Source organism: Hypomesus transpacificus, chromosome 19 (assembly GCF_021917145.1).
Source record: "Hypomesus transpacificus isolate Combined female chromosome 19, fHypTra1, whole genome shotgun sequence".
Taxonomy (NCBI): domain Eukaryota; kingdom Metazoa; phylum Chordata; class Actinopteri; order Osmeriformes; family Osmeridae; genus Hypomesus; species Hypomesus transpacificus.
The window spans coordinates 4,530,208-4,544,905 of record NC_061078.1 but is presented as its reverse complement, the minus strand read 5'-3'; the positions used below and the strand labels follow the sequence as shown (position 1 = coordinate 4,544,905).

Sequence of the window (14,698 nt, the reverse complement as noted above, 5' to 3'; positions counted from 1 at the left end):
GAATACAGGGGGAGCTTTTAAATTGGGCCTGTAACCCTAGCCCTGCACATATGGGCCCGGCCGGCTGTAAACAAGGGGTGCATTGAGACTGAGGAGGTGCTGTACGCCATCAGAGACAGCAAGGCAGATGAGGAGGGGTTGGGACAATTCTAGAGGCAGGGGTACCATGTCATACAGGATGTTTTGGTTATAATATCGATGAGCCTGACATCTTACTCTGGCTACAGACAGGGTACACACACACACACACACAGTCAAACCCAGAGTTGGACACAGCACCATAATCAACATTAATGACAAGACAGCAGCCGAGGGAAAGGGATGCCATTAGCCAAATCCTCGGGCTCTATCCACTCCAGTTCTCCTGTGAGGGGACGTTTTGCGGTAATGAGATCTCCCCTGGGCTCCCCCTTGCCTCTCATGCGTCACTCCCTCTGTCTGGATGTCTTTTTAGTGCAGAGCAGCTGTAATGGAGACCTTGACTGTGCGTGTCGTGCTACACTTAGGGTACATGACAACCACTCATTTGGACTTTCAGTGTATGTAAAAAAAAAAATGTTTTTAAGCTGTTATGGCCAACAGAAGCTAACACAGTTTAGCCCTTATGTGCGAGATTTGACTTAATTTCCCAACAGTCCACCGTATCGGATAGATTATTTTTTTTCCCCCAGTTGCTGAAAGGGCCAGCTGTTGATGCAACTTCATCAAGGAGAGAGCACTGCTTGAGTGGTGATTTGTGTCCTCCCAGGCTGTCCAGTGTCTATCCATGCTCCACTCCACTGCTATGCTCTTTGGCGCTGTCAGGGTGTGTGTGAGGGTGTGTGTGAGGGTGTGGGTAGACATTCTGGTCCTCAGTGGTTGGGCCTGGGGCCAGGCAGCTGTTGCTTTTTAAGTGCACTGGCTTACCTGGCACACACACACACACACACACGCTCGTCACCAAAAGTTGAAGTGAAGTACCACATGTATACACACTGGTGCCTATTCCAAAACTCCATTCTGATGTATACAGTACACATTTCTTTTAATCACACAAACCACACAGTTTTTCCTGTTTCTTTTGTATTTTGCTCAGGCAAAGCGTACAAGGCTGTTCTTCAGGGTTGTGATTTCCTGTTCTTTTTCTTCATAGTAATAGGCTGCTGCTGCTTTTCCTGTCCTTCTTTAACTGCTGGAAGTGGTCGCATCAGACAGAAAGGCAATTCCAAGCTGCAGAAGATCAATTAAAAGGCCTTTCCTGCTTGACCTAACCGTCAAACTACTTACTTCACCATGGCGCATGTGTCACCCTAGAGGTTAACAACATTCACACTCGGATCAACGCACTGAAAGAGATTTGTTCTGCTTCTAACACGGTGGTAACTGAGTAAGTGGTCGTGCCCCTGATGATTAACATGCTGCAGTTAACTGACAGGTTGACACACTGTGCTCTTTTGAAGTCCTCAAAGTAAAGAAATTGACAGTTTTGAATCTTTAGATTTTAGAACTGACACATCCTTGAAGCATTCTAAAAATGCCTTCAACTCTCTTGGCTAATGAATGCAAAGTGTCAAGTAAGGAGAGTGGATGTAATGTCAGTGACACCTATCAGACTGTATAAGGCTTTATCGTGCATCTGTCAGGGGTGTTGCCAGGACCGTCCATGTTGGGTCATGAGAGCCACTGTTCAGATGAAGTGGCCACAGAGCATGAGGCCAAATGTGGGAAGAGTCTGATTCTGTATCAGAACGCCCCGGGACTGTTATCATTAGCACTAGGGTTTACATTTACATTTAGTCATTTAGCAGACGCTCTTATCCAGAGCGACTTACAGTAAGTACAGGGACATTCTCCCCGAGGCAAGTAAGGTGAAGTGCCTTGCCCAAGGACACAACATCATTTGACCCGGCGGGGAATCGATCCGGTAACTTTCTGATTACTAGCCCGACTCCCTCACCGCTCAGCCATCTGACTCCCTCCCTAGGGTTATCACCAGGGTTATCATCAGTACCATCAGCCCTAGGGTTATCACCATCGGCCACTGCAGGAGGACACACACAATATTTCGCTCTCTTCAATGAAGTTTTTCGTTACAGCTCTAATCCCCCGCTGGCCATGAGAATATGAAGGCTACATGATTCCAGATCATATGATATACACTAGCAAGGATTAAAAAAACACGGTTGATGGTGGGGAAGAATCAGAGTCTGCGCACGGACTCACCCAGGGAATTTTAATCCCCTGTCCCTAAAAGCTTCATTCTAGTGTTACACTAATGCACTGCTGCGTTTGAACATTGGATTGGTCCATCTGAACATTGCGGTTTGAGCCTGAATGGATTCTTTGTGGCAATATGATAGTTGTGTGTGTGTGTGTGTGTGTGTGTTCTTGTCTGATAGACCTACTGCATGATGATAAGCATTTTTATTTATCATGCCCTTGTGAATTGACTGTGCTCATCTAAGTGCTACCAATGTATCCTCATTCCTATATTTGCTGGTGATTAGTCACAGGGAATAAGAGCGTTACCCATTAGTGCGTCATTCTTTTGTTGTCAGTTTTTTGTCACGTTATCTGTGTAAAAGTGGCTTCCCCCAATTTGTTGTTCATTCAAAACCAAACCTGCCCCTGCTCCACAAACACTGTGGAACAGAGGTTATCTCCAAGCTGTTTCCATATGAAAGCCTTTGGAAGGCTGCGTGTCATCCTGCCCCCACCTCTCATATGCTAAAATCTGGAGTTGCTGGACGGGGTCTCTACTTGATGGCTCTCACCCCATTGTGTAATTTACTGTGCATTGCTAGTCATATGTTGATAAGTAAGGGTCAAGATTTGGTTTGATTGGTTGTCCTTGTATATAAATGGAACGGTGAAGCATTGTTCTGTGGATCCTTCATCTCCTGAGACCTTCTCCTCAGCTCTGACTTGTCCTTGTATTCATTCTCTTTGCTCACATCTTGCTGTCTCTCTGAATTACAATAATCATGGTAGCGTAGGTAAGAGTTAACCTTCATTTTGTAACATGTTTGCCTTGTAATTGATTTCATTCATTCGCAACGTTATTAAATGTATATTTCATTTACACACACACACACACATTATACACACTCATATGCAGATGGAGAGACAGAGAGACACACATACACAACGACAGACAAATGTACACACACAGTCTCACTGACTCAGTCATACGCACACAAACACACCACACACACACACACACACACACACGGGTGGAGACAGCATGGTTCGAGGGGAGTAACCCAGTGGCTGCAGGTCAGCACATTACAGCACTGCAGGGATTTCCCTCCAGTCTCCTCCACCTCCATTGTCTGTGCTTCCGAAAGAAAACAGGGCATGTGTTTAATGAGGAACATCATGGAATATGTTTCCTCCGAACCTCTGGTGATGCCCTACAGGGAATACGGTGAGGAATATGCCTGCTTTAGTTCTTTAGCTTCAAAGCAACATCCCAGTATGGAAAGTACCAGCTGGACACTTGATGAGTGGGTGGATATGATCTATTGATAGACAGGACAATTAGGTCTGTTAGGCCATATAAGTAAATCATTACATTTACATTTAGTCATTTAGCAGACGCTCTTATCCAGAGCAACTTACAGTAAGTACAGGGACATTATCCCTAAGGAACGTAGGGTGAAGTGCTTTTCCCAAGGACACAACGTCATTTGGCAAGACTGGAATCGAACCAGCAACCGAACCAGCAACCTTCCGATTAATAGCCTGACTCCCTAACCGCTCAGCCATCTGACCCCAAATCATGCTACTGTATCCACTCTTTAGACACACAGTTTGGTGTTTGGACGTGAGGCTTATAACTGCTCCACTCATTACCAAGTGGAGATTGTGTCAGTGTAACAGCTCGGTGCACCAAGCATGCTCCAGATGGCCTTGTCAACACCCTCAACTTTATGGCACTGAGGAAAATGACCGTCGTTACGTAGATCTGAGTATCCTGTCCTCCCGGGCCCGAACAACACCTTTTTCAAGAATGGCGTCCCATCGTTAACTGGCGGAGCACTCCACTGCTGTGATATGCCGAGGCCTCTGTGTCGAGGTTTCACTTCGATGGCTACGAAACATTTACATTACATTTATTCATTTAGCAGATGCTTTTATCCAAAGCGACTTCCAAGAGAAAGCTTTACAAAAGTGCATAGGTCACTGATCATAACGAGATGGCCACAAATATTGCAAGCAGCCAAAACATGAAGCATACATTGTCAAAAACCAAGTAAGTGCCAAAGGGAAGAACCATACAAAACGGGTTCGTCTGTGAGCATGGGGAAGAAGGCATCTTGGTTTTGTGTGGTGTATGGTGGGTCTTGGTGGTGGAAGGGGGTGCGTCTGAGACTGTATAGGAGCCACTTCCCACAGCTAAGCTTCTGAGAGTGCCCAGGCAGGGGCTGGCAGTGGGCCCTGACCAGGGCTGTCCCAGAAGCCAGCTGACTGAGGGGTTATGAAACCAGAAATGGGGATGTGGTTGGCTGCACTGACTGGAAAACAATTCTCTCTTCTTCTTCCTTTCTGTGTATTCTTTCCTTTTGGGTTTTCTTTGTCAGGCTCTGGTTTTCTCAGACCCTTAGGGTGCTTTGAACTGTAGGGAAGGCGTGTTTGTTGACTTGAATGTTGTCTTGCTCTGCTGTGTGTGTACGCAGTGGCTTTCATCACAATACTACCACTATCTCAACAACAGGAAATGACCCTGTCTGATGGAAGTGATCAAACGTAGGTATTGGTTTTCCCCTGTAAGATTGCGTTAACATCCATGCATGATATCCTTTGTATCTCTTACCAATAACATCAATGTTCTTTCCAGGAAGTGAAGCGTGTGTGTGTGTATGTGTGCACGGATGCGTGCTGACTTGCTATTGCAACAAAATGGATAGCCTCCACTTGTGACCGCGTGACAGCGCATTTGTGGAAGTGAATGTGAAACACTTGAAGGACAAGGGGCAGCTTCCGACCTCGCGGCCCTCTCACCAGCGCCTCCTGTGTGTGTTTATCCTCAAGAAAGAAGCGGTACGAGGTGAAAGCAGCCCTGAGACAGGATCCTGTTAACATGATTAGCACTTAGCAGCTCCCCTCGCAGCACGGCGCTAATTCAATATGGCTGGATGATCCTGAGGGGTGGGGTGCCTAATCTAATCCCACATGTGCATTGCTGTACATATGCCAGCTGTGCAGCCAGTTGGCTGATTTGTGAGGCCGGGATGAGGTGGACTCTGGTGTCCCTGCATGGTCTTAGTGTGGGGGGGTGTGTGGGGGTGTGTTCTGTCCACTGTCTGGGTTGTGTTGGCCCCTGGGGCTTGATCAGACATCATCATTGGATTACAAGGATAACATCTTTAAAGAGTACCTCGTAAATGAATGGAACAGTCTCCTTATGAAACTTGGCAACATTTTGTTTGGAGAGAGCGAAACATTTTCTTTGAGTTTGTTCAACACAGCCGTAGTGGACAGAAGAGAAAGACAAAGTGCTGGGGATTTTACAGGTGTTTACAGATCATTCAGATCAGAGCCCAATACTACGAAGCCGGATTTAGGGTTAGTGAGGCAACTTCCGGTTTAACTCTGGATTTTCAGTGTAACCACGGTGGTTCACTTCTTACCAGGATAGATCACCATGGTAATTCATGTGCACACCTGACCTGCTCCGTAGCAGGTTAAGTTCGAGTTAACAGATCAACACCTAATAAAAGCACCGCGTACTGACCAACCAAAATCGTCTTGAAAAATGACATCACCATTTGTCGAAGATCCCGTGGATCTATTTGGATGGAAAACACCATTGTATTTAGAGTCAGATCTACTAGAGCAGTGGTTCTCAACCCTTGTTTTCAGGTACCCCGTCTTACATGTTTTAGATATTTCCCTGTTCCAACACACCTGATTCAAATGAATGGTCGTTAACAGGCTTCTGCATAACTAGATAACGACGTCAGGCAGCAGAGTTGGTCATCATTAGTCTGTAAAATCCCTGGTTCAGTGTCAACTTCAGTCCAGCAAGGATTTGCTGCAGTGCAGGTACATTACATTACCTGAAAGAGCCATGTGATGCAAGGTTTGGATCTCTGTCCTTTTGTGGCATGTGGTCACAGTAGTTAGAGATGACCATTGATTGTATTGGACCTCCATCCATTTTGTCCAAAGCACATTTTCCACTACAGCGAAAAGTTCTCTGCTCTCTTATAAAATGGAGCTTTACAGTATGCTTATCCTCAACAGATGGGCAAGGCTTTTCAGTATTGTGTGAATCCTCAGGTACCTCTGTCAGGTTAGAGAATATGAAAGCATTCTCTGGCTTATGAAACACACTACCAATGGTTAAGAGATAGCCCTCTCATGTTGACCTACTCAAGAGAGCATTTGCACTCTCTTATTTAATCAGTATTTTCCATATATTGTTTGCCGAGTAAAGAGTAGCCTCTTGTTATTAATACAAACAGTTCTGAATGACTGCTGGGGTTTTGGATTTCTGATGATGCCAGGTAGCTGTGCACGATCCAGCTGGCTGATCTATGGGAGCCAGGATTGGAGGTTAGAATGTTCAACCCTGACCTGACCTGGCTTCCTAAAAACGGACAGAGCCGTGAATGGGGCTTATCATAAAGGATGACCGTTGTCCTTTTCTCATTGTCCAACCATGTGGAGAGTAACCCAAAAGGAACCCGTGAAAGCAGGACACTAGAAAGGATTTATACAGACCTGCTTGTTTGCTCGCAATAAAAAGCCCACAAAGCCTGTGTTGGTTTGTTTAAGGCCTTGCCAGATTGCCATTGGGCATTTTATTCGTAGTAACTAAGGCAGTAAATAATAGTGGGTCATAGGTTATCCGCTTACACTACTGTATTGCTTCATATGTGAAGGGATTGATTTAGCTGGTGGATGACTCGCACTTGCCATCTTCCTCATGAAAAAAGTGAAGAGTTCACGCCCACATGTAGCCCAGGCCATATTCACCCTCAAAGGTTTCAACACCTACTCTTCGGTTTAATAATAAAATCCCTGTTGACATTCAGATAAAACAACAAAAACAAAGCAACATCCAGTGTCTCTTAAGCTCCAGTGTCTCCCCCTTTCCCTGGGCGGGCCTCAGCGTGGCCAGGCAGCTTGAGACGGCGTGTTGAGGCCTGCATGGCTCTGTCCGCGGCTGACGTCAGCAGGGTTTTGTGCTGGCGCTTTTCTAAGAGAGTCAATAACGACAGTTTTGGGAATCCGCTCTGAGATTCTCCACCCCCGCCTCCTCCCTTCAATCGCCTGGCTTTGAAAGAGGGGAAAAAGGCCTCCCAGACAATACAGTGCAGTTACTGCTATTCATGCTGCGGTGGAGAGACTCCAGTCTATTGAAGCGGACGCTTCTGTCCGCTCTCCCGGCCTCGCTTCGGCATCGGGGACTCAGATCCGCTGGCTCCTTGCTCGCCATGGCAACTTTAGAAATGCAGTATAAAGCACTGTCAGGGAAGGGACTGTAATATCAAGCCGTTGTCTCGAGCGGCTAGGCGAGTGTCTGGAAACGAAACATTCTGGAAGCTCTGCAGTCTTTTGCCATCTGTCTGGCCTCTGTGTGTTCTTGGCCTCCAGCTGCCCTGACCTCTTCACCACTGCGCATTGTACAGTGCGTCATCCTTTAAAAACAACAACAACATCGCCCTGTAATTGTCATTCAGTACATGGGCTGAACAGACTGGGAGGGTGACAGGGAGCATCACCTACAAGAGTCATGGCAAGGGAGCCAAAAACAAACAATGGAGGGTTGATACCAACCTGTGTGCTAGTTAGTTAGTTAGTGACCCCCCCGCCCCCCCCCCCCCTCAGTTTAAATGGATGGCAAGAGCAGATTGAGAGGAGAAATGGTCCCTGTGGAATGGTGATAAGCAGAAGTTTCCCTTGAGGCTTGTAGATAATAACCGTCCCCTTGTTCTCTGTGAAGAGAGAGGCAGAGGTAGTGGCCACTCTGACTGCCATACTCAAGCCCTGTCATGCTTAGTGATAATCCTGTGTGTGTGCATGTGGGTGTGTCCTTCACACGTTCACTACTGTGTCATACTGTAACATACAGTACAGGCACTCCCACTTTCAAGTTACTGCCATGCCAGTGAATGTGTGTACCTGTGACAAATTCAAGACTGATGTTCATTGTTATGCACGACTACCCAATCATTGCCAAGAACTATCAATATCGGTAGGTGGTGAGATTCAGAAGTTACATTTCATACTGACCAATTCATCTAAATTAGTTATTGTTACACAATTCCCATGTACAAGATATGGGGATAAGTAGCCTAGATGTTCCTGTGTGTGTTTGCATTGTATATTGTCCTAATTGGTCATTTCCCATTTGTAAACAGTGAGTGGATGTCTAAGAAGGTTGTCTTCAGGTCCCTATTGCCCAGAGAAAAGCCAGATCCTGACTACAGTATGTGCTTTCCCCCCCCTTCCTCATTGCTTTAACTACCGCCCTTTATACACAGAATGTAGGGTGCCGCTGAGTAGGGAAACATGGTGTACTGAGGCAAGGGGGCTGGGTGAGCCGGTAGTCACCCAGCGTTACCAGACATGCTGCAGCACTGCACATGTACACATCAGAGCCACAAGGAGCCTGTCCTAGTCAGAAGCAGTGAAAGGGAAAATGTAAACCTGGCTGTAAATGGGACAAGACCACAGTTACACGCCCCCCCATCCCCTCCGCTGTGACTAAGCTGCTTGCTCCTGTGCCGGGTGGAAGATCCTGCCTGGCTTCCTGACTGGTTGGCTGGTTCCCCATTAACACATCCCACAGGTGTCCCTCCTCCCTATCCTCCTCCTCCTCCACCCCCTCCTCCCTCTCTCTGTGTCTCCTGTTTTTGGTCCAGCACCTCTGCATTTCACAGCTCTTTTATGGCATGAAGCATCTGGTGATGGTTACCACATGAGGAGACAAACTAGGAACAAAGGCTTGTGCACTGCAGCAGTCAGATGGACACAAATTAGGTTTCTATTGATTAACATGCCAGGTTTGTTCACATTATCCCTCTATTCGGACCCGAGAAGTCACATTGGCCTCCTGGTACTTAAAAGTTTTATCTAGCTATGATTCTTTGTTCTATGTTTTTTTTTCTTTATCATTAGGTGAGACAAAGACCAGCCGTTGCCCCCTCCCTCCCTCCCTCCCGTATTAAACTGACAGATAAGGACGTTGTGTGTTTCCAAAAGAGCCCGGCAAGCTCCTTCCTCCAGCATCTGATTTGTAAATACAACATGGCCCCTGTGATTCACTGGGCAAACTTCCTGTTTGCCAACCAGCAGATGGAGAGGGAACAGTACAGCCAATATGGACATTTTAGAGGCCTTCTTATTGGGAGAGGAGGATAGGCGCACAAAGCACAGCCAACACAACACAGCCACATAACCCAGCCAATCGGTCATGTTAACTTGGTAGACTGTTGTTGTCTCACAGGTAATACAATATTGACTCAAAAGGCCCTCATTGATGTTTTCCAACAGTCGTTTCTTGTGACAGGACTGTGGAGTGTGCGTGACTCAGTTTCAATATAGTCCATTGTGCTTTTTCTGTTAATCTTTTACTACTCTGTCATGGACATCATTAGAAAATATATTGCTCTTAGCATGCACTAATCCCACTCCACAATGCTCATGTGATCTGTCGGAGAAAATTAAGCCGTCAGTGTGATTTTCAACAGAGTAGGAGATCATCCCTCGATGGCGTATATAGTCCAGCAAAGCTGCCCCATAGAAATGTTGTTCATTAGAGGAGCTTGTCGTCATCATGGCAGCTCTCCATGGACGCCTGGGCCAAGCTGGGGCTGGGGCTGGGGCTGGGGCTGGGGCTGGGGCTGGGATGAACACAGACAGGGCTTTATTAAGCTTGGGAAGAACTCTGGAGAATACTCATTGGCTTTCTCAATGTGTACATATATATTTACAGACCCCTGCCCTGGGTTTATAAGCGCTGTCTTTGTAATTGGGGGATGTCTAACTACTCTATCCAGTTGCAGACAGTTTAGTCATTTCCTGTTAAATGGATTCAGCTGTAATTTTTTCAAATCAACATTTATTTGTGTAGCCCTTTTTACACGCAAGCATGTCACAGAGGGCCTGTTTCAATTTATCACTGATGTTTCTGTAGAAAAGAAAGATTGTAAAGTAATATTGGTTAATAAGAGGTCATATTAGTTTCAAAGCTGACATTTCAAAGGAAAGCTTATGTGCTTAGTTTTGCCTGTTTTTGGTTGTGTGTGTGTATCTGCGTGTGTTTGTTCATGTGTGAGAGAGTGACTTTTAGGGTGGAAAGCAACAAGATTTTACTGAATTTTATGACCCTGTAATAGCGCAAGAGAAAGTGCTCAAAGCAAAGTCATTAACTCTTTATAGGCCACAGTGTATATTTACTGCACTCACCGTTAATTCTGTACCCCTCTCTGTGTGTGTCTCTGTCTGTTTCTCTCTCTGTCTCTGTCTCTCTCTCTCATTTTCCTCCCCTTCCCCAGGTCAGTGACTGTACTATCACCAGTGGGTGGAATTGCCGCGGGCCTCTCCGTCTGTTCAGTGCCTCTGGGACATCCTGAATCCTGCTGGACCCCTCGACGACCCGTCTATCCTCCCTCCTCCTCCCTCTGTCTCTCCTCCCCTCCCAGCCACTGGTTTATTATTCAACCTCTCTAAGGAGAGGAGCCCAGTAACCAGCAAGGAAGAACGGTGTCTTTTTGCCAAATACAAAAGGAGATAAGAGAGAGCGTAAAGAAGGGTAACAAAAAGGAGAGAAAGAGAGAGGGAAAAGGGCAAAGAACGGTGAGAGAAAATGGACCAAGACCCGTGAGATGCCTTGGATGGAAAAACAGCACCAACTGCACTCCTGCATCATGACTTAAAACAGCCTGTAGAACCACAACAGCCGGCAACTGTGGACCAGACTGGGCCCACACACTCTAAAGCACACACTCACTACACACACTTACAGTGAGTTGGGTTGGTTTAACGTCTATTTGGACCTGCTATGCCAGTCTGAGGAGGAGTGTTCGCCATGCCAGCCAAGGGGAAGTACCTGTTGAACGACCAGGAGCTGAAACATGAGGCTCTGTACCGCAAGTTCTCCTGTATCAGCCAGTTCCAGCCACTGGTGCTGCTGCTGGGCCTGTCCATACTCTGCTGTGGAGTCCTCCTCATCCTCTTCTTCGCCCTGCAGCTGGTGAGCAGACACACCCACACACACACCCCCACACACACACATAGATGCAAACACAGATGCACACACACACACAGATGTACGCACGGGCACATAGACAAGCAGATTATACGTGCAATCACAGACACGCACATACATGCACACCATAGAATGCACACACACACACACACACACACAGAGCCCTGTTAATTATAGGCCAACATGTAATCAGATAAAGCTGTGGATATCCCTCACCCCAGGGATCTGCTGTCTCCAGTGGAGTCAATGAATGAAGGGACAGCTAATGCAGGGAGATAGGGGCATTAACACATTAAAGACACCATTGTTAGGTGTACTGTACGTCGTATGAAGGCAGCCGTCATATGGGGGGAACATTTGTCCAAAGGGGGTGGTTGGTTTCTGTGTGTGTGTGTTTTTTTCTTCACTTATTTTTCAGGCAGGCAATGTAACTGTCATAAAACAACTACTTGAGGAATGAAATGGAGGAAGTTATTCCAGGTAGAAATGTACAGAGCTGATCCCCACAGTCCTCCGCACTGTTGCGTGACTGATGGTGTAGTCTTCAGGGCCCTTTTTTTTGTAGTTCCGCCAGGGAATGGGGGTAGGTTAGGTTCACCAGGTTGGCAGGAGCAAAGCAGCTTTATCTCAGCCTAAGTGTCCGTGGTGGTGCCCAAGTCAGCCTGTAGTCTGTTCATCAGCGGCTCTCAGTACTGCTCTCCCTATGAGACAGGACCTACTTCCTAGTCTTTGTGTCGTTTGGACCCACACACACATGTACACACACACACACACACACACTGATATATGGGAAGGCTTCCATCCACCGGTATTAAAGTCAAAATGTCCCTTCTCACACGCAGTGTCTGAGATGGCTGGCTGTTGCTAGGGCTGGACAGAGATCTGGATGGAATGTTTTCCCAGTGGGGGGGTGGGGGGGGGGGGTTAGGGTTTTTTTGTTAAGTACAAGTCCTTGTGTGAGCTGAGGGTGGTGTCATAAAGTCTGTGTGAACTTGTATAACTCTCCTCTCCATGGCTGGTACCTGTGTGAGGGCATGGGTCCAGCGCTGAGAGAGAGTGCTAACATTCACTTCTAAGTGGCACTTCAGTAGACGGATGGAGGCAGACAGAACAGAGAGAAATGCTCGGTGAGCCCTGTTGTTTGCAGTCAAATGAAGGTGTTTTAAATTCTGACTGAGTAGAGGGAGAACAAGGGATCGAGGAATGTAAGAGAATGCTTTCAGATTGTGGGTTTTGTACATGGCTTTGGGCTCATAGCTTTGCTTGGGAACATTCTGTGTGTGTGTGTGTGTGTGTAGGTTTAGCCCCTATAGGTTTAGCCCTCACTGTAGGATATTACAGTTTCCAAAAGGGTTCACTAGATAAACATATAGAATAATTACACAGTTCTGTCCATACACAAGGCTTGGTAAGGGCATAGCCCATTGGCTGTTATTAGTGGGCTGGGCTGCGGGCTAGCTCTGTGCGCTCTGAGTACAGGCCCTCAGACTTGCTACCATGGCAACCAACATGCTCAATATACAATGCAGCGATGGCCTTCCTAGAGTAGGGACCTTTACATACTCGATATTTCCCTCTCTCTCTGTCTCTCTCCACCTCTCCCTCTCTCTCCAATCTCGTTTTCTTTCTCTCACTCCACACACACACAAGACAAGCACACAAAGGCACCCCCCCCCCCAATCTATAACTCGGCCACCCAGCCACCTAACTCAATCAGGAAGATGCTGCCTCCAGCAGCAGGACGTGACGCAAAGCCAGATGTGGAATGAGCCTGATATAAGCATGAATAGACTCTGACACTGCCGGAGATACCGGATCCCTTTCATACACAAACACACAGCAAAGAGACTGACACTCTGAGGGTCTGCTAGGAACCAGCCCAGACTCGCTCGCTCTGCAGACACTGTGTCTGTCAGTCTCTTGTCTGTCTCCTGTATTGATCTGAGTGTTGCGTCTGTCTCCTGTGTGCCATACACACACACACACACACTAACACACAGACACACACGCAGTCGCAGGTGTCATTAAGGTTTGCGTCCTCCTTTGGCGAGGGTGATCGTTTTTGTTCATGTAGCATGTGTCCCGTGTCCGCGCGGCGGCTTTGCGTTTGCAGAGTGCGGAGGAGCACTTTGCGTTTGTGAGCGTGGTGAGCTGCGGCCTGTGCGTGTTCCTGGCCGTCTTCGTGCTGGTGTGCACCGAGACGCTGACCCAGAGATGGAGACGCCTGCTGGGCATGGTGGTCTGGGTCACACACCTCACCATGGGGTTCACCTTCATCTTCAGCGGACCCCTCATCCTGCCCTGGGACCAGGTACTATCTTCCTCCATCCTGATGGGAAGTGTGTTTGTCTGTGGTTGTCCTTACACGCAATGTTGATATCTAATAGCATAAAAAAACCCAGAAGATCTAGTGTCACCCTTAATGCATACTGAATGCCGTTGTGTTACTACTTGCACCTTAGTGTGCTTTTAAAAGGTTTGAACTCGTATTCAAACATGTCAGTAACACAAACACACACAACACAAAAGCATTGACTCAATGAAGAAAACACCATGTTGGGGAACAGGACTGACTCTCCTGCAGTCTGTGGAGTTCTATGCCCAATCTCACAGATTCTCTCTCTCTCTCTCTCTCTCTTGCCCCCCCCTCTCTCTCTCTTTCTCTCTTGCCCCCCCCCCCCTCTCTCTCTCTCTCTCTCTCTCTCTCTCTCTCTCTCTCTCTCTCTCTCTCTCTCTCTCCCTGTCTCTCCCCAGGTTCCGTTCTTCCTCTTCATCATCTTCACGGTCTACACCATGCTGCCTTTCCCCATGTCCAACGCTGTTCTTCTCAGCATCATCACCTCGCTGGCCCACATCCTGGTCCTGACGTTGCGGCTCACCGTTTTCACCACACACATCCCCCCTCACCTAGCCAGCCAGGTAGGATGGCACCTCAGAGTACTCGTGTGTGTGTATGTGCGTGTGTTTACCATATCTATGAGAGGAGATGTTTAGATGTACTTTGAGAGGAGAGTTTAACAGAGCCATTTTATGAGGTATGGTCGACTAGGCCATTAGAGGAGGTCCTTTTAACTGTGTCTGATTTGTTCCGTTGTACCCAGCTCCTGTCCAATGCGGTGGTGTTCCTGTGTGGTAGCGTGGTGGGGGCTTTCCACAAGGTCCTGATGGAGAGAACCCTGAGGCAGACCTTCCAGGACACCCTGCGCTGCCTGGGGATCCGCATGAAGCTGGAGATTGAGAAGAGACAGCAGGTCAGGAGCACCACATCTCTACAGCTCCTCAACCAGCTGAGACTTGACTAGTGTTGAAGGACTGGCTACAGCTGAGGGTTGGGTATCATTTGGGGTATTTTTCCGATCATTCCGACACCACATTAATGCAGTAGGCTATAGTGGTGTTTCGGTCCGTTTCGGAGCACCAGAGGGCAAATATTTCGACCGCTCAGGCATATAAGTGGCACCGAAATCTGCATTCTGATTCAGTCCAGTACATACC

At 47.4% G+C, this 14,698-nt stretch overlaps 1 protein-coding gene across 3 annotated transcripts in view; it reads left to right on the top strand.

Annotated features, from left to right (window-relative positions):
* The window catches only part of adcy7 (adenylate cyclase 7), a 35,408-nt gene that overhangs the window by 6,898 nt on the left and 13,812 nt on the right, over positions 1-14,698 (top strand). For all 3 annotated transcript variants that reach the window (XM_047042133.1, XM_047042132.1, XM_047042134.1), the window contains 4 exons: positions 10,491-11,188; positions 13,317-13,514; positions 13,958-14,122; positions 14,305-14,454. In XM_047042133.1, coding sequence (XP_046898089.1) covers positions 11,024-11,188; positions 13,317-13,514; positions 13,958-14,122; positions 14,305-14,454 — 678 coding nt within the window. In that variant the 5' untranslated portion in view covers positions 10,491-11,023. The remainder of the gene's footprint in view (positions 1-10,490; positions 11,189-13,316; positions 13,515-13,957; positions 14,123-14,304; positions 14,455-14,698) is intronic.